This window comes from Camelus dromedarius, chromosome 5 (genome assembly GCF_036321535.1).
Source record: "Camelus dromedarius isolate mCamDro1 chromosome 5, mCamDro1.pat, whole genome shotgun sequence".
Taxonomy (NCBI): domain Eukaryota; kingdom Metazoa; phylum Chordata; class Mammalia; order Artiodactyla; family Camelidae; genus Camelus; species Camelus dromedarius.
Genome location: NC_087440.1, coordinates 70181152 through 70204584, shown reverse-complemented (window position 1 = coordinate 70204584; position 23433 = coordinate 70181152). Strand labels below are relative to the sequence as shown.

General features: G+C 43.8%; 1 protein-coding gene across 1 annotated transcript in view; it reads left to right on the top strand.

Annotated features, from left to right (window-relative positions):
• Positions 1 to 17197: 17197 nt before the first annotated feature.
• TMED10 (transmembrane p24 trafficking protein 10) overlaps positions 17198 to 23433 on the top strand; it is a 35714-nt gene continuing 29478 nt past the window's right edge. Inside the window, exon 1 of the mRNA XM_010976476.3 lies at positions 17198 to 17481. Coding sequence (XP_010974778.1) covers positions 17257 to 17481 — 225 coding nt within the window. The 5' untranslated portion in view covers positions 17198 to 17256. The remainder of the gene's footprint in view (positions 17482 to 23433) is intronic.

Sequence of the window (23433 nt, the reverse complement as noted above, 5' to 3'; positions counted from 1 at the left end):
GTGAGGGTGAAGGTGGTTTCTGATGCTATGGGTGGAAATGCAAAGTATAGGGGGAGCACAGGGTTGGAGCGCTTCCCCTAGTGGGTTACAGGGAAGGGAAGACCTGAAAGGATGACTAGGAGGGTAGAAACTAGGTCTCAACTAAGGGGAATCATTTTTACTAAAGAGGGAGCTAAGAATGAGAGAGCAAAACCTTTTTTAAGAAATGAAGAAGGAGCACAGAATTGGACCTCGAAGGAAGATTAAGATTCAAGAAAGTGGAGAAGAAGATGAAACAGCTTTCCAAGTAGGATCCTGTTGACAGAAAGGCAGAGAGGATGGTTTGGGGATTCTTGTTAATTACTAGACCTTTTTGACTAGGTTGGAGGACTGTGACAGAACACACTGGGTGTTAAGGCCAACTAATAAAAGGCATAGAACACGAGGATTTTATTGGACTTCCCTTCCAGAGGTGATGAGGAGCCATTGAGGGTTTTGGCATGGCATGTCAATTTGTGCTACCAAGGTCACTTTTATTGACTTCGCCAGTATATTTGCAAGTATATACTTTCAGATTACACAAAACCCACCTTTATACGCACACGCATATCCAATTCACAAAAGAGCAACTGTTTGTTAAGAACCTGTATTGAACTTGTTTTTTTCCTTTGACTTAGTGATTCCTTAGTTCACTGAGAATCAGCAGCAGAGCTGTCGCTGACAGGCAATGTATTAGATAGGATTAATTGGCTTTCAGTTTCCAGTCCCACTTTTTATTGGGCCTTCTTAAAAGCTAGAGAGCTATAAACTATGTTTCTCAGACTCCCTTGTGGCTAGGGTTCTAGATGATGCAAATTAAACTCCATCAAGTAAATTCACTCATGAGAGATTTAAATATCAGAAGGGTCAGGGGGCACCTTTCTGATGCTTTGGCTATGACTGCTGACAAGCAATGTGAAGGCCATGTGGACACTACAACAGCATTCCAGAGTTCAATTTCCAGATCCATGAGTCTCAAGTGGAACTTGTAGCAGAGGTGGTAGAGGTGGTACCTGATCCCTGGATTACAGCCATGCTGTTGAATTCTTAAATCAAGCTGTCTCCTTAGTAGCTTCCTGATTATGGAGGAGTTGCAGTTCCCCTGGCAGGTCAGTTCTGCAGTGCTCTGGTTCTCATTCCAAGAGGGAGCTCAGTCCTCCAACCCTTCTGATAATGATAAAATTATTAATTTCCTTCTTGCTTAAAACACCTTGGGTAGCTTCTGTTTCTTGCTCTGAACCTTAATTTCTGCAGCAAGAGGATATAACAGCATAGTTTTTCACTAAATAGACTCTCAAAAAATATTCTTAGGGTTGACATCCAAACTGTGGTGAATTGAGGGGTCTGGAATTATGTGCCTTTAGCATATGGGCTTTTCTAGGATAATGTTCCCAAGGTGTGATGCAATACCTCTAATGAGATACACCTCCCTCTATGGGACGATTTTAGATACTGGGTGAACATTTACACAGTTTTAATGGATGCATATTTATTTTAATATGTTCTAGAAGAAAGTTGACAGGTAGCATATCACACCTGATTTTGTGAATCAGTGACTTCATGAATATTATTATTTTTTATGGCTAGGCTAGACTGGGTTGCAAGACTCCAGCAAAACACACTAATTAATTTGATGAAAAATATGAAGTAACTGATAGATGGCACACAGATTTGGGAAAAACCATGGAGATGGTATTCGAGTGACTGAGGTTTGGAAAATCCTTTCCTAGTAACTTATTCTTACGAGTCCCCGCACTGTATGAATGAGGGGGAGCGACCTGAGATCATAAATCCTGTTCTCCAACTTGTACCAGACTCCATCCCAAAGATATCATTCTTTTACACTCTAGATATGATTGGAAGTCTAGACTTCTCTAGAATGTCACAGAGAGAACACCCAGAACCTTCAGGTTATCACATACCAAGGCTGGATCAGCCCATCAGTGGAACCAAAAGGTAGGAGGAGAGGAGAAACTGCAGAACGAGCCTGGATCCAGGAACAGCATGTATTCAGCACAGAACCCTAAGTTCAGAAATACCAGACTTGGGTGTGTTTGTTATGGAGACTTACTATAGTGAAAGGGAGGATAAGAATCCAGGATGATTCTCAAAGAGAAAGCTGGCAAAATCATCTCCCAAGAGTCTCTGTCAAAAGCCACAAGCCCCAGACACACTAACAAAATAAGGGGACAGCCAGGAGCCACCCTACCTCTCCGTCCTTGTTTTCATCCCTCAGATCTCAGAAGAGATACGGCAGATATATGACACTAAATGTAATGAGTACAAATTGCAACTACTCAAAAGCTATACCTTGATAAAGCTTAACTGCCCCAGCAGAGAGATAAGACAAGAAACTGGACTAGAGGACATTTAGAATAAAAAAGGCCTAATAGGTCAATGATTTCCAAGTGCTGGTCTATAGACCAGTGTCTAGCTGGCTACAGAATAATCACCTGTGTGGAGGATGGGTGTAGGTTTTTAATTTTTTTCCAGCTTTGTTGAGATATTATTGACATATAACATTGTGTACATTGAAGATGTACAATGTGTTGATTTATACACTTACATATTGCAAAATGTTTACCACCATAAGATGGGAGTGTGTTTTAAAATTGTAGACTCCCAGTCACCACCCAGAGAGTATTCTGGTTCAGGACAGAGAAGGACTCTCAGGATTCGTAATTTTAATAAGTTGCCTTGATGGTTCTGATGTGCAGTCAAGTTTTCAAACTACTTTTTGAGCCCTTGTGACTCATGTCTCATTGCTTCCTTCCATTCCCCATGGGCCCAGCCGGGTTCACTCCTCCCACGTTTGTTGACTCTGGCAGCTTGCTAACCCATCTCCTGCCTCTCTCTTACCTTTAAACACTTTGGAACCAAACCAATGACTCTGAAGGTTAGGAAAATCACATAGTAAAGAGAAATAGGATTTAGTGTCCAGAAAGAGCTTTCCCTCTTGGGAAAGTCATATAACCTCTCAAAACTGCACTTTCCCTCATCTCCAAAAATAAGGGTTAATAAATGTGCCCGCTTACTGGGTTGTTGTGAGGATCAAACAAAACTATTCAAGCATCTAGTGAGTGACATGTGATCTAAGTTCATCACATTATTTCTGAGCTCAGAAGCATCTAGTGGCTGCTAGGGCTGACAGGTCTTATGGCCAGCCTCTCTTCTTTGGGAACTGTTTCCCTTTCCATGTTCTGCAGGATTCTGCAGGACAAGCAATCCAGATCCTCTGCGGTGGGCACTTGACCCAAGCTAAGCCAATCAGACTCTCTCCTGGGAATCTGAATTTTGAATGGGGATTCAGTGATGAGAAGTTAGAAATTGAGTCATGAATTCATCCTCTGGAGATCCCCTCTTGCTTGGTCCGTTCTTCCTTCAATTCTGTCAGCTCCCCAATAACCTTCTAACAGATTGCCCCCTTTTTCTTTTCAGTTAACCTAGAATTGTTTCCAGTCTTCTGAAACTAAAAAGCCCTAACTCATATACAGCTCCCCATTGTCTACAGAATGAAGTATGCAAACTTCTCATCCTGTGTTTCAGATTCTCCACATTGTGTTCATATCTCACTAAATGGCCCCTCCCTGACTAAACTTAAGTCCCCGTGTAACAATCTCGTGGGAGCCAGCTATTAGACTGTTTGCATTTTATGGGCAAGGATGGGGTCTAACTCATCTCTGTCCCATGCCAGATGGCTTGATATACTTCGATCAGATTTAATTGAGAACTAGCTCTGACGTTTAAAAATAAGAAAAGGCACCCCATAGATCAGAGCAGGAAGTGGTTCCCAGAGACTAAGGTTACAGAGAATCTGGGCATTAACCAAATTCTGGGGATATTTTTTAAAGTATATTCTAAAGGATATATTCTATTCCTTTCGCTAGAAATTAGATTTGGAAGTTTAAGGTAGAAGAGCCCACCTGATGCTCCGTGAGGCCAAATGCCCCCCGGGTTTATGTAACACTCGGGATTACACACTTGGGCATTTAGAAAGGCTGTTTGTACCCTCAGGACGTCCTGATGACCCAGGAAATCTTACTCTTAAGTGCTGAGTTCTGGGAACTTAAATCAAGCAGGCTATAATTTTTTTTTTTAACTAAAGGAAAAGAGTGCAAATCCTTAACTGACCACAAATAAAATTAAGAAATTAGGTTGATTTTAAGTTGATCTGGTGACACGACTATTAGTAAATTCTCTTTCCCTTCCTTATCTGTCCCACTCCCTCTGCTAACATTATTAGCCCCAGTCACCATTTAGCCATTGCTATCTGGGGCCGCATTCACCACAGGTTTTATATTCCCTGATAGTGATAGGAGAGAGGTAATGATTAAGGTAATTTCTCCTTCAAGAATGATGCAATGAACAAGACAGCCTTGGAGTCCGATAAACTTGGGTTTATATCCTGCGCTGGCACTTGCTAAAAGTTTAACTTCAAGCAAGTTATTTCCTCTCACTAAGTCTTAGTTTCCTTATCTGTAGAATGAAGAGAATAATGCTGTTCCCCTTCTCCTTCTCCAAGATTCGGATTCTGTTGGTCCGTGGTGGCTGTGGATCATTGGAATTTTGTAAGGATCAAATGTATGAAAAGTCTAGCACAGTGCCTGGCACTGAGTCTCCTCAATAAATGTTCCTTTCCCTTCTCCTTTAATGCCCTCTTCCCTAATAATATCTGTTCATTTCCACTCCAGACTTCTAATCATATTATACATGTGGTGTATGTACAAGAAAACACATGATTTTTAAGATATAAACATATTCTATGTACATATTCATTCATTTGTTCAACAAATAGCTGTTGAGAATCCATGTGTGCCAGGCACGGTGATTAAACCAGTTAGACAAGTTCCCTGTTCTCCTAGATCTTACTTTCTAGTGGGAGAGTGATGTGATAGGGAGGTGCGGTGTGGGGGAGGAGGGCCACATGGACCGGGAAGGTGAGGGAAGACTTCTCTGAAGAGGGGGGCCTGTGAGGTCCGGAGGATGAAGGGAAGCCAACCAGGAACCAGACCAGGGAAGAGCACCCCCGGCAGAGGGCAGGGATGCTGAAGTGGGAAAAGGATGGATCCAATTTATGTTTAAAAAGTGTCACTTTGGCTGCTGTGTCTCAGTGGATTCCAAGGGGCGGGGGTGGAAGGGGTCCATGTGACTACAACACAGCACACCAGATACGTGGACTCCCAGAGTTAGAAAAGAGAGCAGAGGAGCTCTGACCCAAAAGCACAAGAATGCCTGAGGTGGGGGGGGGAGGTCACCAGCCTAGAGAGCACTGGTTTTCACCCCCACCTGCACAGTGTAATCACCTGGGGGCACTGCTAACAAAATTCCAAGGATCCGCAGCCACCACCAGGAGCCAAGAGAATCAGAATCTCATAGATGGGGCCAGGCTAATGGAACCTTTTTTTAAACAAAACTCCCCAGGATATATTCAGAGTTGAGAATCACTGTGTCTGGGTGAACTCTGCAGGACCCCAGCTCTCACCAAGACACCTTTCCTGTGTTGGACATCCCATTACTACCATGTTCTTTTTCAGAATGGGCTAAAATCAGCCTCTGGGTAGCTTCCCTGCACACTCACTCTTGTGGGGCCAGCCAGCAACTTTCTTTTTGCTACTCAACTTACCCACCAACCACCCACCTTTACCCTCATCGCCACATCCACCAACACCCAAGGCAAATTTTGGCAAAGGGGAGTGAAGGAACCCTGGATAGGAAAGAAGGCGCTATCAGGCTTCTGGGCACCCTTCCCACTCCCCGCAGGGCCACACCTAACAGGCTCTGGCACCTGCGGGCACTGTGTGGGCTGCTCAGTTCAGTTCCCCACCTTGTGGCAGCAGTGACCAACTGATGACTGTCCTCTCCCACCCAGTCCACACTTGTGACCAGAGAATTCAAGAACTGGAAGGGGCTTTAGTATAAGTAGCTTAATTCTAACTCGACCATGGGTGGGCAGAGGAGAGAGCCAGACACTGAATATAATCAGTCTCGTATTTCTGCGGCATTCCTAGAAGCTTGAGGGGGAAGGGAGCTTGATCAACTCTATTCTGGCAGGCTTTGTGTTCCCCGGGCCTCACAAAAGCTCCCTGGAACAGATGCTGTTCTTCTCACTGAGAGATTAGGCAACTGAGGTTCAAAGACATAAAGTAACTTGGCCAAGGCCACACAGCTGATCAGTGCCCAGGGCTCGACGAAAACCAAGTCAGCCTCTCATCAAAGCTCAGCCTCTCTCCGCCACTGTACCAGGCTCCCTCTTGGTGTCCTTTTCTAGAATCTTCCTTCAGTAGAGGGATAATCATCATCACCCTTTCCCCATGTCACCCGATCTGGGGCCAGGAGCCAGCTCGCCAACTCTTCCTACCCATTGCCCACCACTCTGTGCTCCCTGCTTCTTGGGTGCTCCCTACCAGTGCCCAGCACCCTTCTGGCCCCTCTCTTATCTTCCTCAACCACGTCTCCTACAAACCCACACCAGAGCACAAAGAAACCCTAAAGTATTAAGAAAAAACAAACGTGGAGGTTGAAAGTCTCCATTCAGCGTGCATGTTCTGACAGAAGGGTGTTGAGAAGGAACTGCTTTCACTCTTCTGTCTTGACCTATTGCAGTTGCTTTACTTGGGCTGCTATTATTTTGCACACTGATTCCTCTGCAGGGAGAAATTTCTCAACCACTCAGCCTCCGATGATCTCTCCTTTATAGGCTGTGCCCAGAGAGTTCGTACTTGCCTAGGGAATCAGCTTATCCTGTAAAGTTCTCTCGTTGTTGCACATGGACAGATTATGCCCAAGCACTGCCACCACCCTGTTAAACTAAGGGGTTATGGTCTGTACCCCAACACGTGACTTACTAATGTGTGCTTGTTGACTAACTGATTGGCTGACCTGTGGGCAGGGACCACTCAACTGAAACCTGAAAAGTGGCACCATATCTACTCTGAGACCTCAAAAGTGCAGGAACCACAGAAAGAAGCCATTCTTGATGGCATTTTACTTTCAAGGCAGAATGAAAGGCTTTCCTGGAGGAAGCCATTCCTATTATAACCACAGTCCTCTCCCACCTGAAGGAAGCCTCCTCCAGCTCCTGGCAGATCCTCCCCCATCCCCCCCAGGAACTCAGGAGCTAACATCATTATCTCAGGGGCTCTGCCAGGGCTTTTTATGGATCTTATCTTAGTTAATTCCCACAGCCAACCTAGGCAGCATTACCCCCATTTCAAAGCTAAGAAACTCAGGATTAGAAACTGGCTCCAAGGTACAAACAGCTAGTAAAGAGCTGAAATGGTATTAGAACCCAGGTGTGCTGGGCCACAAAGTACTAGGTTTTTAATACTTCATCTTGACCAGATTCAAATCTCCTCCAGGTGGAGACCAGGTTGGGGCTCCCCTCCAGCCTTAGTACAGGGCAGGAGCTTAGTGAGTGTTTGCTCAGTAAATTGTCAGAGGAAGTTTACCCTGATTACCTATTGTGTGAGAGCAGTACTGGGGGAAGAGGAAGTGTTTGTGTAGTGATAAGGCCCATATGCCTGACGGTAGCCCCAGGCCCTGGGCCAGGGACCAGAAGTGCGACATTGGGCCACAGAGTGCGGCAGGGTGAGAGGCCCTTCCCTGACAGGGGCTGAGGGGAGAAATAGCGGAGGCCAGGAGACCTGGGATTTAGTGGAGGATAGAGCGGCCTCCAGAAGTTTGACTGGCTTTGCTTCTCTGACATCCAGGCCTATAGGTTTCCCCGCCTGAAGGAGCTACAGAGACAGGGAAGGAAGAAGGAAGCGGGCTCTCGGTGGACACCAGGGCCACCTGGGGGTTGAGGGAGAAACCAGCCAGAGTGGCTGCGTGTAAGGCGAGGGATTTGGGTTTGGGAGACCTTTGGGGCAGATGTAGGATTTGAAGGAGCTCCCCAGGAAGATGGAGGAGAAATATGGTTTGATTCAACACCTCTCAGAAGAGGACATTTTCCTGGAGGGCCCAGACCAAGGAGGCAAAGAATGAAAAAGCATGGCTTGGAGGGACCAGAAAAAGTGGGGAACTTGATGTGGGGAAGCTGTGTGAGGGAGGTTTAGGAAGCTGGTTCAGAGAGATGGCTGGGCCTGATGAGGGCATACGGAATGCCTTCAGGGGATCGCAGAAGTAGAAGGGCAGGGTTGCTGTGGAAACAGGGACCTGAGCTGATACTGCGCTTCCCGGCCTCGCTGTTTACTGACTGCGGGAATTTGGGCAATTTACTTAACCTGTCTGAGCCTCAGTTTCCTTATCCATAAAATGGGAGATAATAATACCATCTGTCTTATACCATTGTTGTGAGTGTAAAATAAGATAAAGCTCTTGCTAAGCTTAGCACAGTGCCCAGAAAAGAAAGATTCAATAAATGTTAGCAATAACTGGTGATGATAAGATATGTTCTTGGGAGGGAGGGATCTAAGAATACAGTGAAAAAATTAGCTACTGCCAACCTGTTCTATTTCACAACAACTTAAATTTACTGAGTGCATAAGATGTGCCAGACACTCTTCTCAATGTTTTACATGTTTTATTTTATTTAATCCTCACCATAGTCTTAAGAGGTAGGCACTATAATTTTCCTCATTTACATGGGCAGCAGAAGCACAGAGAGTTTAGGTAACTAGCCTGAAGTCACACAGTAGTAGGAAACAGAACTCAGGCGTTCTGACTCTAGGACCACGCACTTACATCCCACCTCTTATCATCTGAAATAAATGTAAGACATCTAGAGATCCAGCAGAGAACTGGTCATGGAGTTCACAGCATGGCATGGGTGAACCTCTGGTGCAGCAGAATCTCCCAGGGAGATGATCTAAAATGCACACACTGGGGCCCCACACTCAGAAAGCCTGACTCTGGCAGCAGGGACAGTGGTAGGGCTGGGGCAGGGAAGACAGAAATTCATATTTTTAACCAACTCCATAGTTGATTCTGATACAGGTTGTCTAGAGGTAGGAGGGGAACGTACAGACAGTGCAGGAATAACTGGATGGCCCAATGGAGATAGTGTCTGGGTGGTGTGAAATGGCAAGTTCTCCTGGATAAGGTGGCATTTGACCTAGGCTTTTTTTTTTTCTCAATTGAGGTATAACTGACATATAACCTTATATGAGTTTCAGGTGTACAACATAATGATTCAGTACTTGTACACATTGAAAATTGATGACCTGAACTTTAAAGATGGATAGGCGTTTGTACAACCCTCTACCTTTCTCCATTTGGAGGCTGTATTGGGTTCAACTGTGTCCCCCAAAAAGATATATTGAGGTCCTAATCCCTGAAACCTGTATGACTTTAATTGGTAAAAAGGTCTAGGCTGATGTAATTAAGGATCTTGAGATCATCCTGGATTATCCGGGTGCATCCTAAGTAACAAGTGTCATAGGAGACAGAGAGGAGAGACACAAAAGAGAAGTCCATGTGAAGACAGAGGCAGAGATTGGAGTCATGCTGCCACAAGGCAAGGAAAGCAGGGAGCCACCAGGAGCCACTGGAAGCTGGAAAAGGCCAGCAAAAATTCTCCCCTAGAGACTTCAGATGGAGCCCGTCCCCGCTAACACCTTGATTTCAGACTTCTGGCCTCCAAAACTGTGACAGAATGCATTTTTGTTGTTTTAAGCCACCAAGTTTGTGGTAATGTGTTATGGCAGCGCTAGGAAACTGACACAGAGGCTTTCATCCTAGTCACACCATTCGCCCTTGGGAGGTCTTTGCCATTAGATGCTGAGCTCTGGAGGTCATGGCCTGCAGACAGCTCAGCCGTGCTTGCTGAGCCCCTAGCCAGGACACCAGACCCAGAAGCAGGGTGGTGGAGCTCAGCTGTGAGTGATGTACTAGCATCGGCTCTGCAAGCCCATGACTTCTCCACTTTGTTTTGGATGACTGCTTATAGGAAGTCAAAGAAAGGCTCTGTCTTCAGTCTTTGGCTTTACATTTTACAAAGGAGCAAGTCTACATCTAGATGGCATGACTTCCAGTCCAAGGTCACCCAGTGAGTGGGTGGCAGGGCAGAGCCAGGACCCCTGTCTACAGTACACCTCCAGTGAGATGCCCAGACCATGGCTCTCAACATGCGCTTGCCATGAAGCCCTGGTTATTATAATGCCATAATGTTGCTTTCATTTCACTCCAAATTTATTTATTTTGGGGGTGGGGTGGGCTAATTAGGTGTTTGTTTGTTTGTTTGTTTGTTTGTTTAATGGAGGTACTGGGGATTGAACCCAGGACCTTGTGCATGCTAAGCATGAGCTCTGAACTATACACTCCTGCTGCACTCCAAATTTAGAGTCAATTTTCTCGAATGACTTTGCTTGGGGGTCAGTCTTCTTGCCCCCGACCAACATGTGGGTAGCGGCTTTTGACCTCTGGCTTAGAGACTCTGATGATTCCCTTCCCCGTAGCTGGGCCTTCTGCTTTAGGGATGCAAGCTGAGCTGTCCTCAGAAGCCACTATCTGAAATGCAGAAGTTGGCCATCTGTAGAACTGACAGCACTGGCTGTGGTCTGTGAAACACCAAATCTTGGAGAAGTACCTCTTTAGAAAGGTTATTAATACTTTCTTTGTCCACGTGCCACAATGATTTTCTGCCAAAGAGAAGAAAAAGCCTCTCTCATGTGCCTGCAGGGAGAGCTTCCTCCTCATCTGAAGCCCTTGCTTCCCATTCCTCCCTCTTTGCTAACACTAGAGCTGGCGGAAGGTGGCCAGCCCAGGAGTGAACCTTGTACCCAGGCTGGTGTTCCAGGTTCTCCGCTGACCAGAGGTCTAATTTCATGTCTTGTTCTAGGAGAAAGGGCAGCGGTGCTAGAGCAGGAGAAACAGGGATGCACATCAGACTGAGAAATATTTATTGAGAACATGCTACTTGGAAGGCATGGAAAGGTTAGGCACTAAAATAGGAATGGCCAAGGGTTAGGTGGAGCATTAGTTTTCAACCCTGGATCCCTGCTGGATTACAGGGAAGTTTTTACAAATCCCAATACCCAGGCTGCACCCATACCACTTACATCAGAATGCCCTGGGGGTAGGGGTTGGATATCAGCGTTTATTAAAGATCCCCAGATGCGCAGCAAAGTTAGGGATCCACTGAAATATGCTATTCCCTGGGACTAGAAACAGATATTCTGTTTTCAGTGTCTGCTTTGGATTCCAGGTGGGTCCTGGCGTTGGCAGGTTTTAAAAAGCTGCCAAGTGATTCCAGTGTGCAGAGGTGATCAAGTCAATAATAAAAGAAAAGTCATGTGGACATTATCTAGGTGCCTGCAGCTGGTGGTGTTTTCCCATCTGAATGGTCCATTTGGCTCACAAGATGGAGCTTTTGTGGAAGGATAATGAGTTTTGGTGGATTTCAAAGATAGCTGGTGATAGTGGACACCAGACCCTGACCACTTAGTGGCCTATCAAGGAAAACGCATTGAAAAGGAAACAAAACTTTCTCAGAACCAGGGGTGAAGGCTGAAAACATTGTAGTCTTCTGCTCTAGATCACCAAGCTTTAAGGTCTCAGAGCACTTCTGAAGTAATCTCAAGCCCTTTGAGTATTTGCTTATGCACAGGCTTCAGGCATGGCTGTACCCAGGAGTTTGGGGGTAGATGCCATTTCAATCCTCCTTTGGAGGACCTCATCTCTGGGGCTACTTCACAAAATACTGAGCAATTCCTCTGTTTCTTTCATTCCTTCTCAATACTTTTTTCTTCTCAGAAGCGTACGGGGCTATGGGCATAAGGTAAATGGGGGGCTCCTCCCTTCTCCTGCTGACCTCCCTGACCCTGCTTCCTTCTCCCCTAGAGTCTCATCTTCACAACTCTTCTTTTTTGTCCCTTGGTTCCTTCACTCCAACTGGTCCAGTGGATTTCTTTTCATCTCATCCCTGACTTGGGGTTCTGTCTTCCTGGCATCCAGGACTTCTTCTCTCTGCCCTGGGCTCTAGGGCTGGTGTTCTCCATGAGCAAACAGTGCTTATGGGGCAGAGGAGATGCCTCCCCTCTACTCCTGTCCTTTTTGGCTTTGGTTTGCTCTCAAGGCATGTCGGTCGTGGTGATGGTTCACGTGATGGTTCTCATGTTTTCTGAAACTTTTTCTTTTGGGACACATTTTTATCTTTTGCTTGCATCATTTCTGAAATTCTTCCTAACAATTTTTGTTAAATCCAGACTTCTTAGTGCTTTCAGCTCACATATATCACTAGAAGAACTTTGATCCTAGCAATCAGGATTTACAGGCTGTAACATATAAGGCCAAGTGGTTTAACTTGACAATGTTCCATAGACAACACTGATGAAGAGCATTCATTTTGGTGGAGGGTTAGCGAGGAGTTCATGCTTCCCATCCGGAAAGATAAAAATTCAGCATCGTGGGAATCTGGAGAGGAAGATAAATCTTGCTTTTTGGAGCAGAGTGAATTGAGGGGAGATGTTAATAAATGCTACGAGCTTCACATCAACTATTAATATCTTCATGGATGTTCTGAAAGACTAAAATTTACTTAAACCCCACAAAAGTTGCACTATGAATATAAGTGAAGGTAGAAAAAAGAGTACCCAGAAGAATCTAAAATTTGTTAGTAGAGTGGGAACTTAATAATAAATATCATGTATTATCAAATGTAATGACAATTAATGTCTGAAAACCGGTCTACAGTTAAGAGCTCTCATTTCTATTCTCAGCTCTAACACTGACTCATTGTATGGCTTGCAGCAAGTCACTTAACAACTTCGGGCCTCAGCTTCTCCATATGAAAAAAAAGGCAGTTAAAATATGAGATAGAGGAACTAGCATTTATTGAGCAACTGTTCTCTGTTGATGTGCTAAGTGATTTATATTACGCTGTATTATTTCATTCATTCATTCAGCAAATATCTGTTGACCACCCAGTATGTACAGACTATTGTGCTTGGCCTCAGGGATCTATCAGACACAAAATAAAGACCTTGCTCTCTTAGAGCTTAAGGTCCAGTAGGGTTGGGTGATAATAAACAAACAAACAAAAAAGAAATTACAGGATACTCTCAAATAGTAGCAAGTACTATACAGATCATAAAGCCAGATCACATGATGGAAAGTAACCTGGGGCAGGGTTAGTTATGCAAGATGGGCTCTCTGCGAGGTGACACTGGGGTTGGGACCTGAATGATGTGAAGCAGTCGGCAGAGTCCAGAGTTCATGGGACAAGATGTGGAGAGGGGAGTTCCAGGTAGACATTCAGTGCAAAGGCTCTGATACAGGTAGAACTAAAACTGTTTGGAAGGCCAGGTGACTATAGGAGACTGGATGGGTGGGTGATGGGAGGAAGTGATCCCTGGGTAAGATGGGATTAGAGAGGTAGGCAGGAGCCAGACCATGGGGGCTGCAGTATTTAGGTGTTATTCTGATTGATCTGACTTACACTTTTTAAGAAAACACGAGGTGTATTAAGGAGCATGATTATAGTGGTGCAAGACTGGAGGCAGACAACAGTAGGGAGGCTGTTGTCTCATCTAGATGAGAAAAACTTTCTATAAAGGGTCAGAGGGTAAATATGTTAGGTTTTGTGAGCCACATAAACTCTCTGTCACACATTCTTCTTTGCCTCCTCTCTCTCCTGCTCCTCCTCTACTTTTTTTTTTTTTTCCTTTAACAATCCTCTAAAAATGTAGAAACTATTCTTGGCTTTTGGGTGATTCGAAAACAAGAGGTTGCATGCCAGGTGTGGCCTACCTAGCTGGGCAGTAGTTTGCTGATCTGCAGCTTAGAGAGATGTAGAGACTGTTCGGCATATATTTAGGACACAGAACTGGTAGGACTTGCTGATGAACTAACTCTGTGTAGGGTAGGGGTAAAAGAAAGAGGAAACAAGGATGGCCTCCATGAAGAAGTAGCAGGCGGTGTCGTTTACTAAGATGGGGAAGAGGCAGACTTGGGAGCCGGGGGAGAGGGAAAATCAAGAGTTAAGTATGACTTGCCTATTAGTCATCCAAGTGGAGATGTCAATTATGGAGCCTGATATAGACTCTGGAATTTAGGGGAGAGGTCAGGGCTGGAGATTCACATTTGGGACTTATCAGTCTCTGGATGCATTTAAAGGGTATATGGGAGTTATTGGTCTGTGGATGCTTTTGGTCATGGACTGGACGAGATCACCCAGACAGCAGCACAGAAGATCCAGGACCAGCTCCTGGGGAACCCTAGGACTTAGAGGACCCATAGGAAAGGGCCTTGGCATCACTCTCTGGGTCAAAGAGTATGACACATGACAAATATTGCCAAACTGCTTTCTAAAAGGCTCTTTTGTATCTTCACAGAACCCATCTTGTTTCAGCTATTTAAATACACACCGTGAGTAGGACTGTACACTTGTATGGGCAGGACACCAGAGTTAGGAATCCTTGACTGCTTTTGTGTTGAAGCTGGGGAGCCTCAAGCCACATGGGAGGATTAGGCTGGTTAAAGGAGGCGTGGAGGGGGCTTTAGCTTGGCCTCAGGGACTTCCAAGGACTCCCAACCACAGAACTGCCCAGTAAGCTTATTACAAATGCAGATTTTTAATAAGACTTTCTGATTCACTGCCTGGGGAGAGGTGTGTTTTAAACATACTCCCTCTCATATAAACGGAAGGTTGACAAACCTGTGGTTAAGGATAGACTGGGTAGAGGCTGTATCGTGGTGACATCTCTTCACCTCCAGGCTCCGGAGGCTTCAGCAATCTTAGGTGGGTCTGGCTGCGGAAGTTTCAGGATGATGGGATGGCAGAGGACTGTTAGGCCAGGAAAACTTGTGGGACAGTTTCCATTTGCTCTCCAATTCAGAATGAGGCCTTTTCCCCAAACAGATGTAATCTGTACCTTGTTTAATGCAGACGCAGAGTTTAAAAATTCATGTTCCTCAGGAGTATCTACTCTGCTCTCTAGTTCCATAACATAGAGGGGAGATTTTTTTTTTTCCTGTGTCCTTACATGGAAACAAGAACACATTTTTTCAATTAAACAAAGATACGAATTTTGTTGGTGAAATTGAAATAGTACATGTACTTTGGATGCATTATAGATTAAACACATTTGTGTGAAAACAGCTAAGGAATAATGGGAAAGACTTGCTGTTAGACCTTCTTCTAGGAGCTAAGGAATTAATCTTGCATTCACTGGACCATTATTTATTGTGCCTTCTAAGTGCCAGGCACTTTGTTAGATTCAGAAGATAAAGCAGTGAACAAAATAGACAAAAATCCCTGCCCTCACAAAACAGATACCCTATTTAGGGAGACAGATTAATAAATGCAGTAAGTAAGTAAAATGTATGTGGCATTATAGTGAGTGCTAGGAAGAAAAATACTGAGGAAAAGGGGACAGGACAAAGCCCGAGGCCAGGATAAGTAAGAATATAGGACAAGAAGGGAATTGAGAGCTGTGACTTAGGAAAGTAACTCACTTTCTCTAAGTCTCATTTTCTTCATCTGTAAAATAATAAATAGTAGCGCCTTCTTGAAGAAGGCTCAGGTCCTCAGACTGAATTTGCCACTTTTAAACTACAGGACTGGGTACAAAAGTTGTTTGGCTTCTCCGAACCTCAGTTTCCTCATCTGTAAAATGAATAGACTTGCCCAGCCTACGTCACATGGTTTTTGAAAATGCCAAATGAGATCATTAATATATGTGAAAATATTTTAAAGCTTATGAACTATTATTTAAATATAAGATAGAAATTTAAAGGAAAAAACACACACGGGTATTTTATGGGTTGCAAATCTCTTGCTGATGGTTAGCAAAGCCTCAGGACTAAGAGTAAATAATGAATAGATTAACTGTTTGGTACTTACTGATTCCCTGCACTGGCAGGGAAAAGGCCAATGCAAATTATCAGGATGTACTGAGTAGATTAGCAATCATATCTTGGATCAGTGATGAAATAAACTAAATGTTCCCAAGTGGACACCTCATAAAATAATTATTATATGACATTTGTCAGATTTTAAAATGCTTTACAACTCCTTTATGTTAGTTCTTGTTTTGGCTGTGGGACTTCAGTTTCAGGAAAAGAACTAGGTAGACTGAAAGAATATACAGAACAATTAATTTAATTTGGGAGAAGCTGATAGTCCATCTTCTGAGTATTTCAGTAGATGCTCAATAAATTTAATCAAAGTAGATAATTCTAAACGTAGTCTGTTGAGTGTTCCTCTTTCATCTTCCTATTTTCTTCAGCCCTGAATATTTGATAGCTTCTCAGTAACGGTTAAATCAATAAACATGTCGGTATACACGCATGCATGGTATAGTACCTGGCACATAGTTGGCAGTCAAAAAATATTTGTTAAAGGAAAGCATGAAATGATTACCGTGTAAATTTGCTTACTACAGACTAGCAATTTGATCCCTAAAGTGTTTTAAACATTGAAAACACATCAATATTTGCCTTCCCTGGACAACGCTTATCTGGTAAACCGCATTAGGTCTCTCCCACACTGGGCTAAAACAATGTTTTATTACATTTAAATACAGATTCCAAATTTAATTTGAATACTAGCTAGCACAGTAGGTGCTCGACGTTTGCTAAATAAGATGCTAATTCTGAAATCAGTTACTCCAGCCCAAATATCCCGCTCAGGAGCACGAACTGGACTCCTCCCAGCTCACATTCACCAAGTGACCTCTACATTTTCTCTGAAGTTCTGGTCCCCGCTCCCTTAATAGCCAAATTAGAATCTTTCCACTCAGCCTCTCAAAGTTTTCCTCTCAAATGCTCAAGGTCCCAACTGTCACCAAGGTGCTGGGACAGCACGCCCTCCGTCTTCCCCTCCACCCCCGCCCCGCCCCGCCCATCCGCCCGTCCGCCCGTCCGCCCGTCCGCCCGTCCGTCCGCCCAGGAGGCTGGTGGGCGGGCCCAGCGAAGGGTCTTGTGGCTGTTTCCTATTGGGGCTTAGTTGCCATGGTATCACCGACCTACAAACTCGCGGGTGCTGTTTCCGGACGTTAAAGGAGAATTACTTCCAGGGCTGCCCATACTTGCTATGGCCGACTGAGCTGTCACTGAGCTTAACAAAAATAAAACTTTTGCTGGGAGAGTCTAGAAAAATCTCATTTAGCCACTTTAACTTGTGGGCACGATGTGGTATCACATCCTTTCTTCCCTTTTTCAAGATTTACTATACATTTTTCATCTATTTGCCAGCCCCCAAAATGGCGCCGGCGGCATTGGAAGGTCAGAGGTGAGTTACGTGGGCCCTCCCGATTCCGGCGCAGTTGAGGCCCAAGGGGGTGAACAGTCTCCGGCACCATGTCTGGTTTGTCTGGCCCACAAGCCCAGCGTGGCCCTTGCCCGTTAGCGTTGCTGCTTTTATTCCTGCTTGGCCCCAGCTCCGTCCTCGCCATCTCCTTCCATCTGCCCGTTAACTCCCGCAAGTGCCTCCGCGAGGAGATCCACAAGGACCTGCTGGTGACCGGCGCGTACGAGATCACCGACCAGTCTGGGGGCGCTGGCGGCCTGCGTACCCATCTCAAGGTGCGGCCCTGGGCGGCGCGGGGCGGGGAGGGAGGGAAGACCGCAGGCGTCGGCAAGGTGACTGCGGATCGGGGGAGTCCGGCGGGTAGAGACCTAGAGGGTGGCCTGGCCTCCCGGAGCGCGAAGGGCGCGCCGTCTAGACCGCCCCCTCACCCGGCTCGTTGGCGTTTGCTGGGCGGGGCTGGGCGCCAAAGCCGGGAACCCATTGAAGGGCCGCCAGGCTTTGGCGGATGTGGTGACAGCCGAGCTGTGGCGGCTTCAACTTTGGGTCGTTGTCAGGGGCCTATACCCGTTTTGATCTTAAGTACCTTGAACTGTAACTTGATTCTCCAAAGGAGTCTTTGGATGCCGAGTATTTGTAGGGGCCGGCATCACAGGACACATTGATATCGTCAGGAAAATAACAAGTTTACTCTGAATAGTAAAAGCTGTTATTTCTTGAGCATTAGCTGTGTGTCAGGTCGTGTGCTACTGAACATTCACGACCATTTAGTTCGTACACTGCCCTATGAAATAGGCACTGCCACCCTCATTTTACATATGAGGAAACTGAGGCTCAGAGAGGGAGTATAACAAACTGGTGTCAGAGCTGGAATTGGTGCTTAGTTTGGGAGTTAAGGGGAAGGAAAAGGGCTGCAATCTTATTCTCTCCTTGCTTTTGTTTGCAATTCCTGTGATTGGTTAAAGCCTATTACTGGTCACAAAATATTCTCAGTCTCTAGTTCTTTCCTTTCTGGTACCCCAGAATCTGGACTTGACCAAGTTTTGTGTAAATTTCAACGATACTCTTGGATGGTGATAACTGCTACCATCAGGCCATTTTGGTCCCATATTGCAGTTAAGATGACTGGGCCTGATCTTTGAAACATAATATAATTTGATGTCTGTCACGATTTGACTGCATTTTAGGTAGTTTTTTTCACTCACAATAAGCACGTGGTTTTTGTTTTTAACAGGATGGGTCTTAGACTAAACAGGAAGGAACATTTTTACATTTTAATAGAGCTTCAGGTATAATAAGACTATAATTTTATGCTTAAAGTATTGGAACCCAGTAATAGTAACAGGAGCAATTTATTTAAACTTTATTTGAAAGATATAAACTATTTTCAGGGCTATTGTACAGTGACCTAGCCTTTTATTATTGTCCTCAGGTACCAGACTTCTGTCTGGCCAAGAAGGCCATGATGGCATCATTTTAGAGGCTTAGATGCAACATTTGGTGGCAGTGGGGTGTGGAATCATGCTTTTGGCTCTTCAAAGGATGTAGCGCATAGAATCAGCGAATTTGAGCAACGGGGAGACTTTACTCTTACCTCTAGCCCCTTCTGACTTGTACTTATATTTTAAAACCCTCCAGTGGCTCACTGTTACTCATCAGGTATAGTTTAAATTTCCCAACGTACTCTATAGTGCTCTTCATAATCTGTTCCTGAATATTTATTTGTTTTTCACTCCCCACTTTGCATTTTACATCTGAGCCACCCTGAACAGTTCTCTAAATTCACTTATTTTCATCTTACATTATAACTACTTATGTTTATATCTAGTCCTCCTCATTAGACTGTTAGTATCCTGAGGGCAGGAATTATTTTCATGTTCATATTTTTCAGAATGTCAAGCATACTGCCTTGATTCTAGTAAGCACTCAGTACAGGAAGCATATAGTGTAGCATGGTCTTATGGGAATTACATGTGTATCCAAGGCTGCTGGATGACCTCAACAGCAGGAGTCTGCATCTTCACGCTAGTATTTTGCCATCACTCAGTTGCTCTCCTGGGATCTGCTCTATTCTCTTGCCACTAACCTTCTTAATTGGACTACTCTTGGGGTCCTTAACCCAAATGCCAAGTAGGTAACATAAATAAGTGAATTGGGCCAGCTATAAGAAAAATAGCAGTAGTCATGATAAATGGGGGATAATTGGGAGTAGCGGAAACTGTTAATTTGGAGTAGCCAGTACTCATCTCTTGATGTAGGCCTTGTTGCCACATCTGATTTTTCAAATGAAGTCAGAAATTAAGATTTTGGTGTAAAAGTGCCTGAATTTTAAATGTCACCAACTAATTCAGATTGGCTTTGGCATTTATTTTCAGTTTTATAAATAGTACAGTCAGTCCATGTACACATTACCCAGATTCAACAATTATCAGGATCTTGCTATACTCGTTTCATTGTAACTGCTTCTCTTTTCTCATTTTATGCTAAATTGTTTTAAAGTAAATCCTAGACATCATGGTATTTTGGTCCTTCATACTTCTTAAAAAGTATGAACTTAATCACAATGGTATGTGTCTATAATCATACCTTGCAAAATTAACAATTCCTTAATGCCATCTAATAATACCCACTCTGTAGTGAAATTTCTCCACTTGTCTCAAAAATATCTATTTAAAATTAATTTGTTGTGTCTCTCAAATCTCTTTAAAGCAACCCACTCTCCCTCCCTCTCTCTCTTTCTTAATATGCTTGCAGTTGTATTATTGGAGTCAGTGGTCATTAAGGAATGTCCTACATTTTGGATTTGTCTCTTTGCTTCCCTGAGGTGTCATTTAACCAGTTCTATCCCCCATATTTCTTGTAAAAGGAGTCAGCTGTAAAAATGTAATTAGATTCAGGTTTATCTTTTTGGTGAGGTTACTTCGTGGGCGGTATTGTGGACTTTGTGTGGCATCATGGCAGAGCACACAGTGCTCTTTGTGTCCTTTAGTGCTGCTAACAGAGATCAGTGGGTTCAGGCGTGTATTAGTGTCCTACTGCTACTGTAACGAATTACCATATACCCAGTGGCTTACAACACACATTTACCTTATAGTTCTATAGGTCAGAGCCCTAAATTCAAGGTGTCAGCAGGGCTGTGCTCCTTCTAGAGGCTCTAGGGAAGAATGCATTTACTTGCCTTTTTTAACTTCTAGACCCCACTTGCATCCTTTAGTCAGTGACTCCTTCCTCCATTCTGAAAGACAGGAGCATAGTATCTCCGAATCTGGCTCTCTCTTTCTCCCACCCACACCTCTCTCCTTCCTCGGCTTCAGTCGTCTCATCTCCTCTGAGATGCTTCCCCTTTTCCCTTTTAAGGATTCGTAATTTAATCTACATCTGCAAAACCCCTTTTGCCATGTAAGATAACAGATTCATAGATTTTGGAAATTAGGATATGGACATCTCTTGGAGAGTTGGGGACATCATCCTGCCTACCAAGGTGGTAACAGCCTGGAGCCTGCGATGGAAAGCTTCCAATTAATCTTTCACGTATGAATCCATTGACTTCTTGTGTGAATTTATTGCTTCTTCAAGGTTGTGAAATGACTTTCTAATTCTGTTATTCCTTCTATGTTTACTAGTTGGATTATTCTTAAAGAATTCATCAGTTAAGGCCATTTGGTTACCCTAAAATTTGTCATTCGTGAAGGAAAGTTAGGATAAGTGCAGAATGCATTCCTCCTTATTGACAGTTTTCAAAGTAAGGAATTGTTCTTGTCGTTTCTAGCGTAGTCTGAAGGTTTTGTTTTGTTTTTTAAGTATTATACTGAAATCATTTTGTGTTATTTGTTTCAAGTTTTAGAGTCACTGTTTTAGTCAGTTGCATTCGTTCTTTATGCTCACTTGTCGCTTTGGCTCCTGTATCCTTTTGACACAGTCCTATTGGGCTTTGATAGCTTCCTTGTTTTGTAGAACTAGGAGTCCTAGGCTCAACCCCTGACCTGGATGCAGCTGTTTCTTCAAGAAGTTCTGGTTTCTTTTTGTGAAGAATGGTATTTTAGAGATCATAAGCTGGGTGTTCTTTTTAAAAATTTAATATATTATGCAGGCCACGGAACCCATTTGTGGGCATGATCCAGCTCCTTAGCACAGTTCGCAACCTTTCTCATAGCCTCTGCTCACTTAGTTCCTCTTTCTCTTAAATTTCGACCACTCGTGGCCCAGACTGCCTAGGACCCTCTCTGCATCATTTCAACTTCTGAAGTGCAGCTCCTGAGTGCAAGAATCTGATTGGCTCAGCTCCTTTTTGTGTGCCAGACCACCTTCTGCGTCTCTGAACAGCCTGTTGATTGTCCTCTCTTTGGTCGTATATCCACACCTGGTTTAAGCAGCTGTGGTTTGGGTTGAGATTTGGAGAATTGGAGACTTTCTGTAGTGCACAACCTGGCCAGCTGGGCTTGGCATTTAGTTGTTGCTCTGAATGAGGCAGTCTCTCTCTGAAGGATCTTAGTGAATATACTGCCTTGATTGACCTGCCTCATTCACCATCTTCCTGTCAAGGAGCACCATATGTCCAGGGAATAATACATGAGTGTTATCATGTATCACTCTGTGTGTTGTAGTTTTGTGCTTACCTGTCTCCTCATATAGACTTTAAGTTCCTTGAGCAGAGGTTGTGTCTCACTCATCATTGAAATGCCTGTGTCCAATACAGTGCCTGGCACAGAGTAGGACTTCAGCATAAGGGATGAATAAACAAATGAATTGGCACTGTCCTAGCCTCATCTCTGATCTTTACCTCTTCCTTCCTCTTCATTTCTTTCCTTCTGCTCCTTACTCTAGCTGGTCTGAATACTGGCTTGCAGTTCTTTTAATACAGTGTTGTCTTAACTTAGACCAGTCTTTGCCTGTGTGCCCCTTCTTTGTGTTTCCATTGCATCCTGTTTGACATGGCTTACTTTGTGAACTTTTTATTGTCTTATTCATTCTTTGTGTCTTCAGTTTAATGTACTATGTAGGCATTGTTGTACAGCTGAGTTAAATGTCTTAGTCTTACTGAGCTTGGATCTGGAGTCAGACAGATTTGGGTTCAAATCCCATCAACACCACCACTTAAAGGGTGTATGGTTTTAGGGGAATTACTTAACTCTTCTCTTTGGGTCCCTTATCTGTAAGATGGGGATGATAGACCTCATAGAATTGTTAGAAGGACTAATTGAATTGAGTTCTTCATTGTGCAGGGCTCGCTGGGGTGGGCCATAGATGTTAGTCATCTTTCCTTTCCTCTCTAGCGAGTGAAAATTGAATTGCTTATCTAACTCCCTGGCCCTATATCATTGCAGTGACCAGTTAAAGAATATTTTAGTAAGAGGAATTCTTGAGTTTTTGTGATCCTCTCATTCATTCAATAAATATTTGTTTAATACTTAATATAAGCCAGACCTAGCTGGAGATACGGGAATGAATAGCAGAAAAGGTCCTTGAGCTCTAGTGGGAAACAAAGACAAGAAACAAGTTTCAAAAAATACATAAAATATAAGTACTAGAATGAAAAATGGAGCAGTAGGCAGTAGGGAGTCATTGATGGGGCAAAGAAAATTTGAATGGCCAGGGAAGTCCTTTCTGTACAGAGAAATGGGTTAAAATTATGGTGGGAACTTTCTCCTTCAGTCATATATTGGGGTTTGTTTTGTGTTGAGATTTCCTATTGAGGTTATCCCTCCCTTACTCATTTCCCAGAATGAGGCTAAATTAAGCTAAATAGTTTCAGATTTAAAGACAACTGCACAGAATTGAAGCAGGAAGTATCAACTCATCATTCATAGTGAATATGGAAGTTTCCTCATTACTTCACGTCCATAGTAAAAGCCTGTTGTAGCAACCCAGAATCTTTGAATTGAAAACCACATTTTCATAAAGATGATACTGTAGTAGTTCAGTAGGCTCCAGTACCATTTATTTAGAATGTTTGTTAATAGTGAAAATTGGACAATGAAGTAATTTTAGGAGATGAGAAGAGTTATTGCCTACAGGTGATTTATACTTTGGACGTACATTACAGGGAGATAAAAAGCAGTTGTGAAGAGATGTCATAATCATCACCAGAAAGGAAAGAAAAGCCTGATGGTAATAATTGAAGTCACTTATCCTGTTTTAGCCTCTTCCAAATAATCTAATTGGTCTAACCTTTTTTTTTTCCCATTGTCATTTTTCAAGAGTGCTGTTGCTAATTATTAATCCATTTTGCT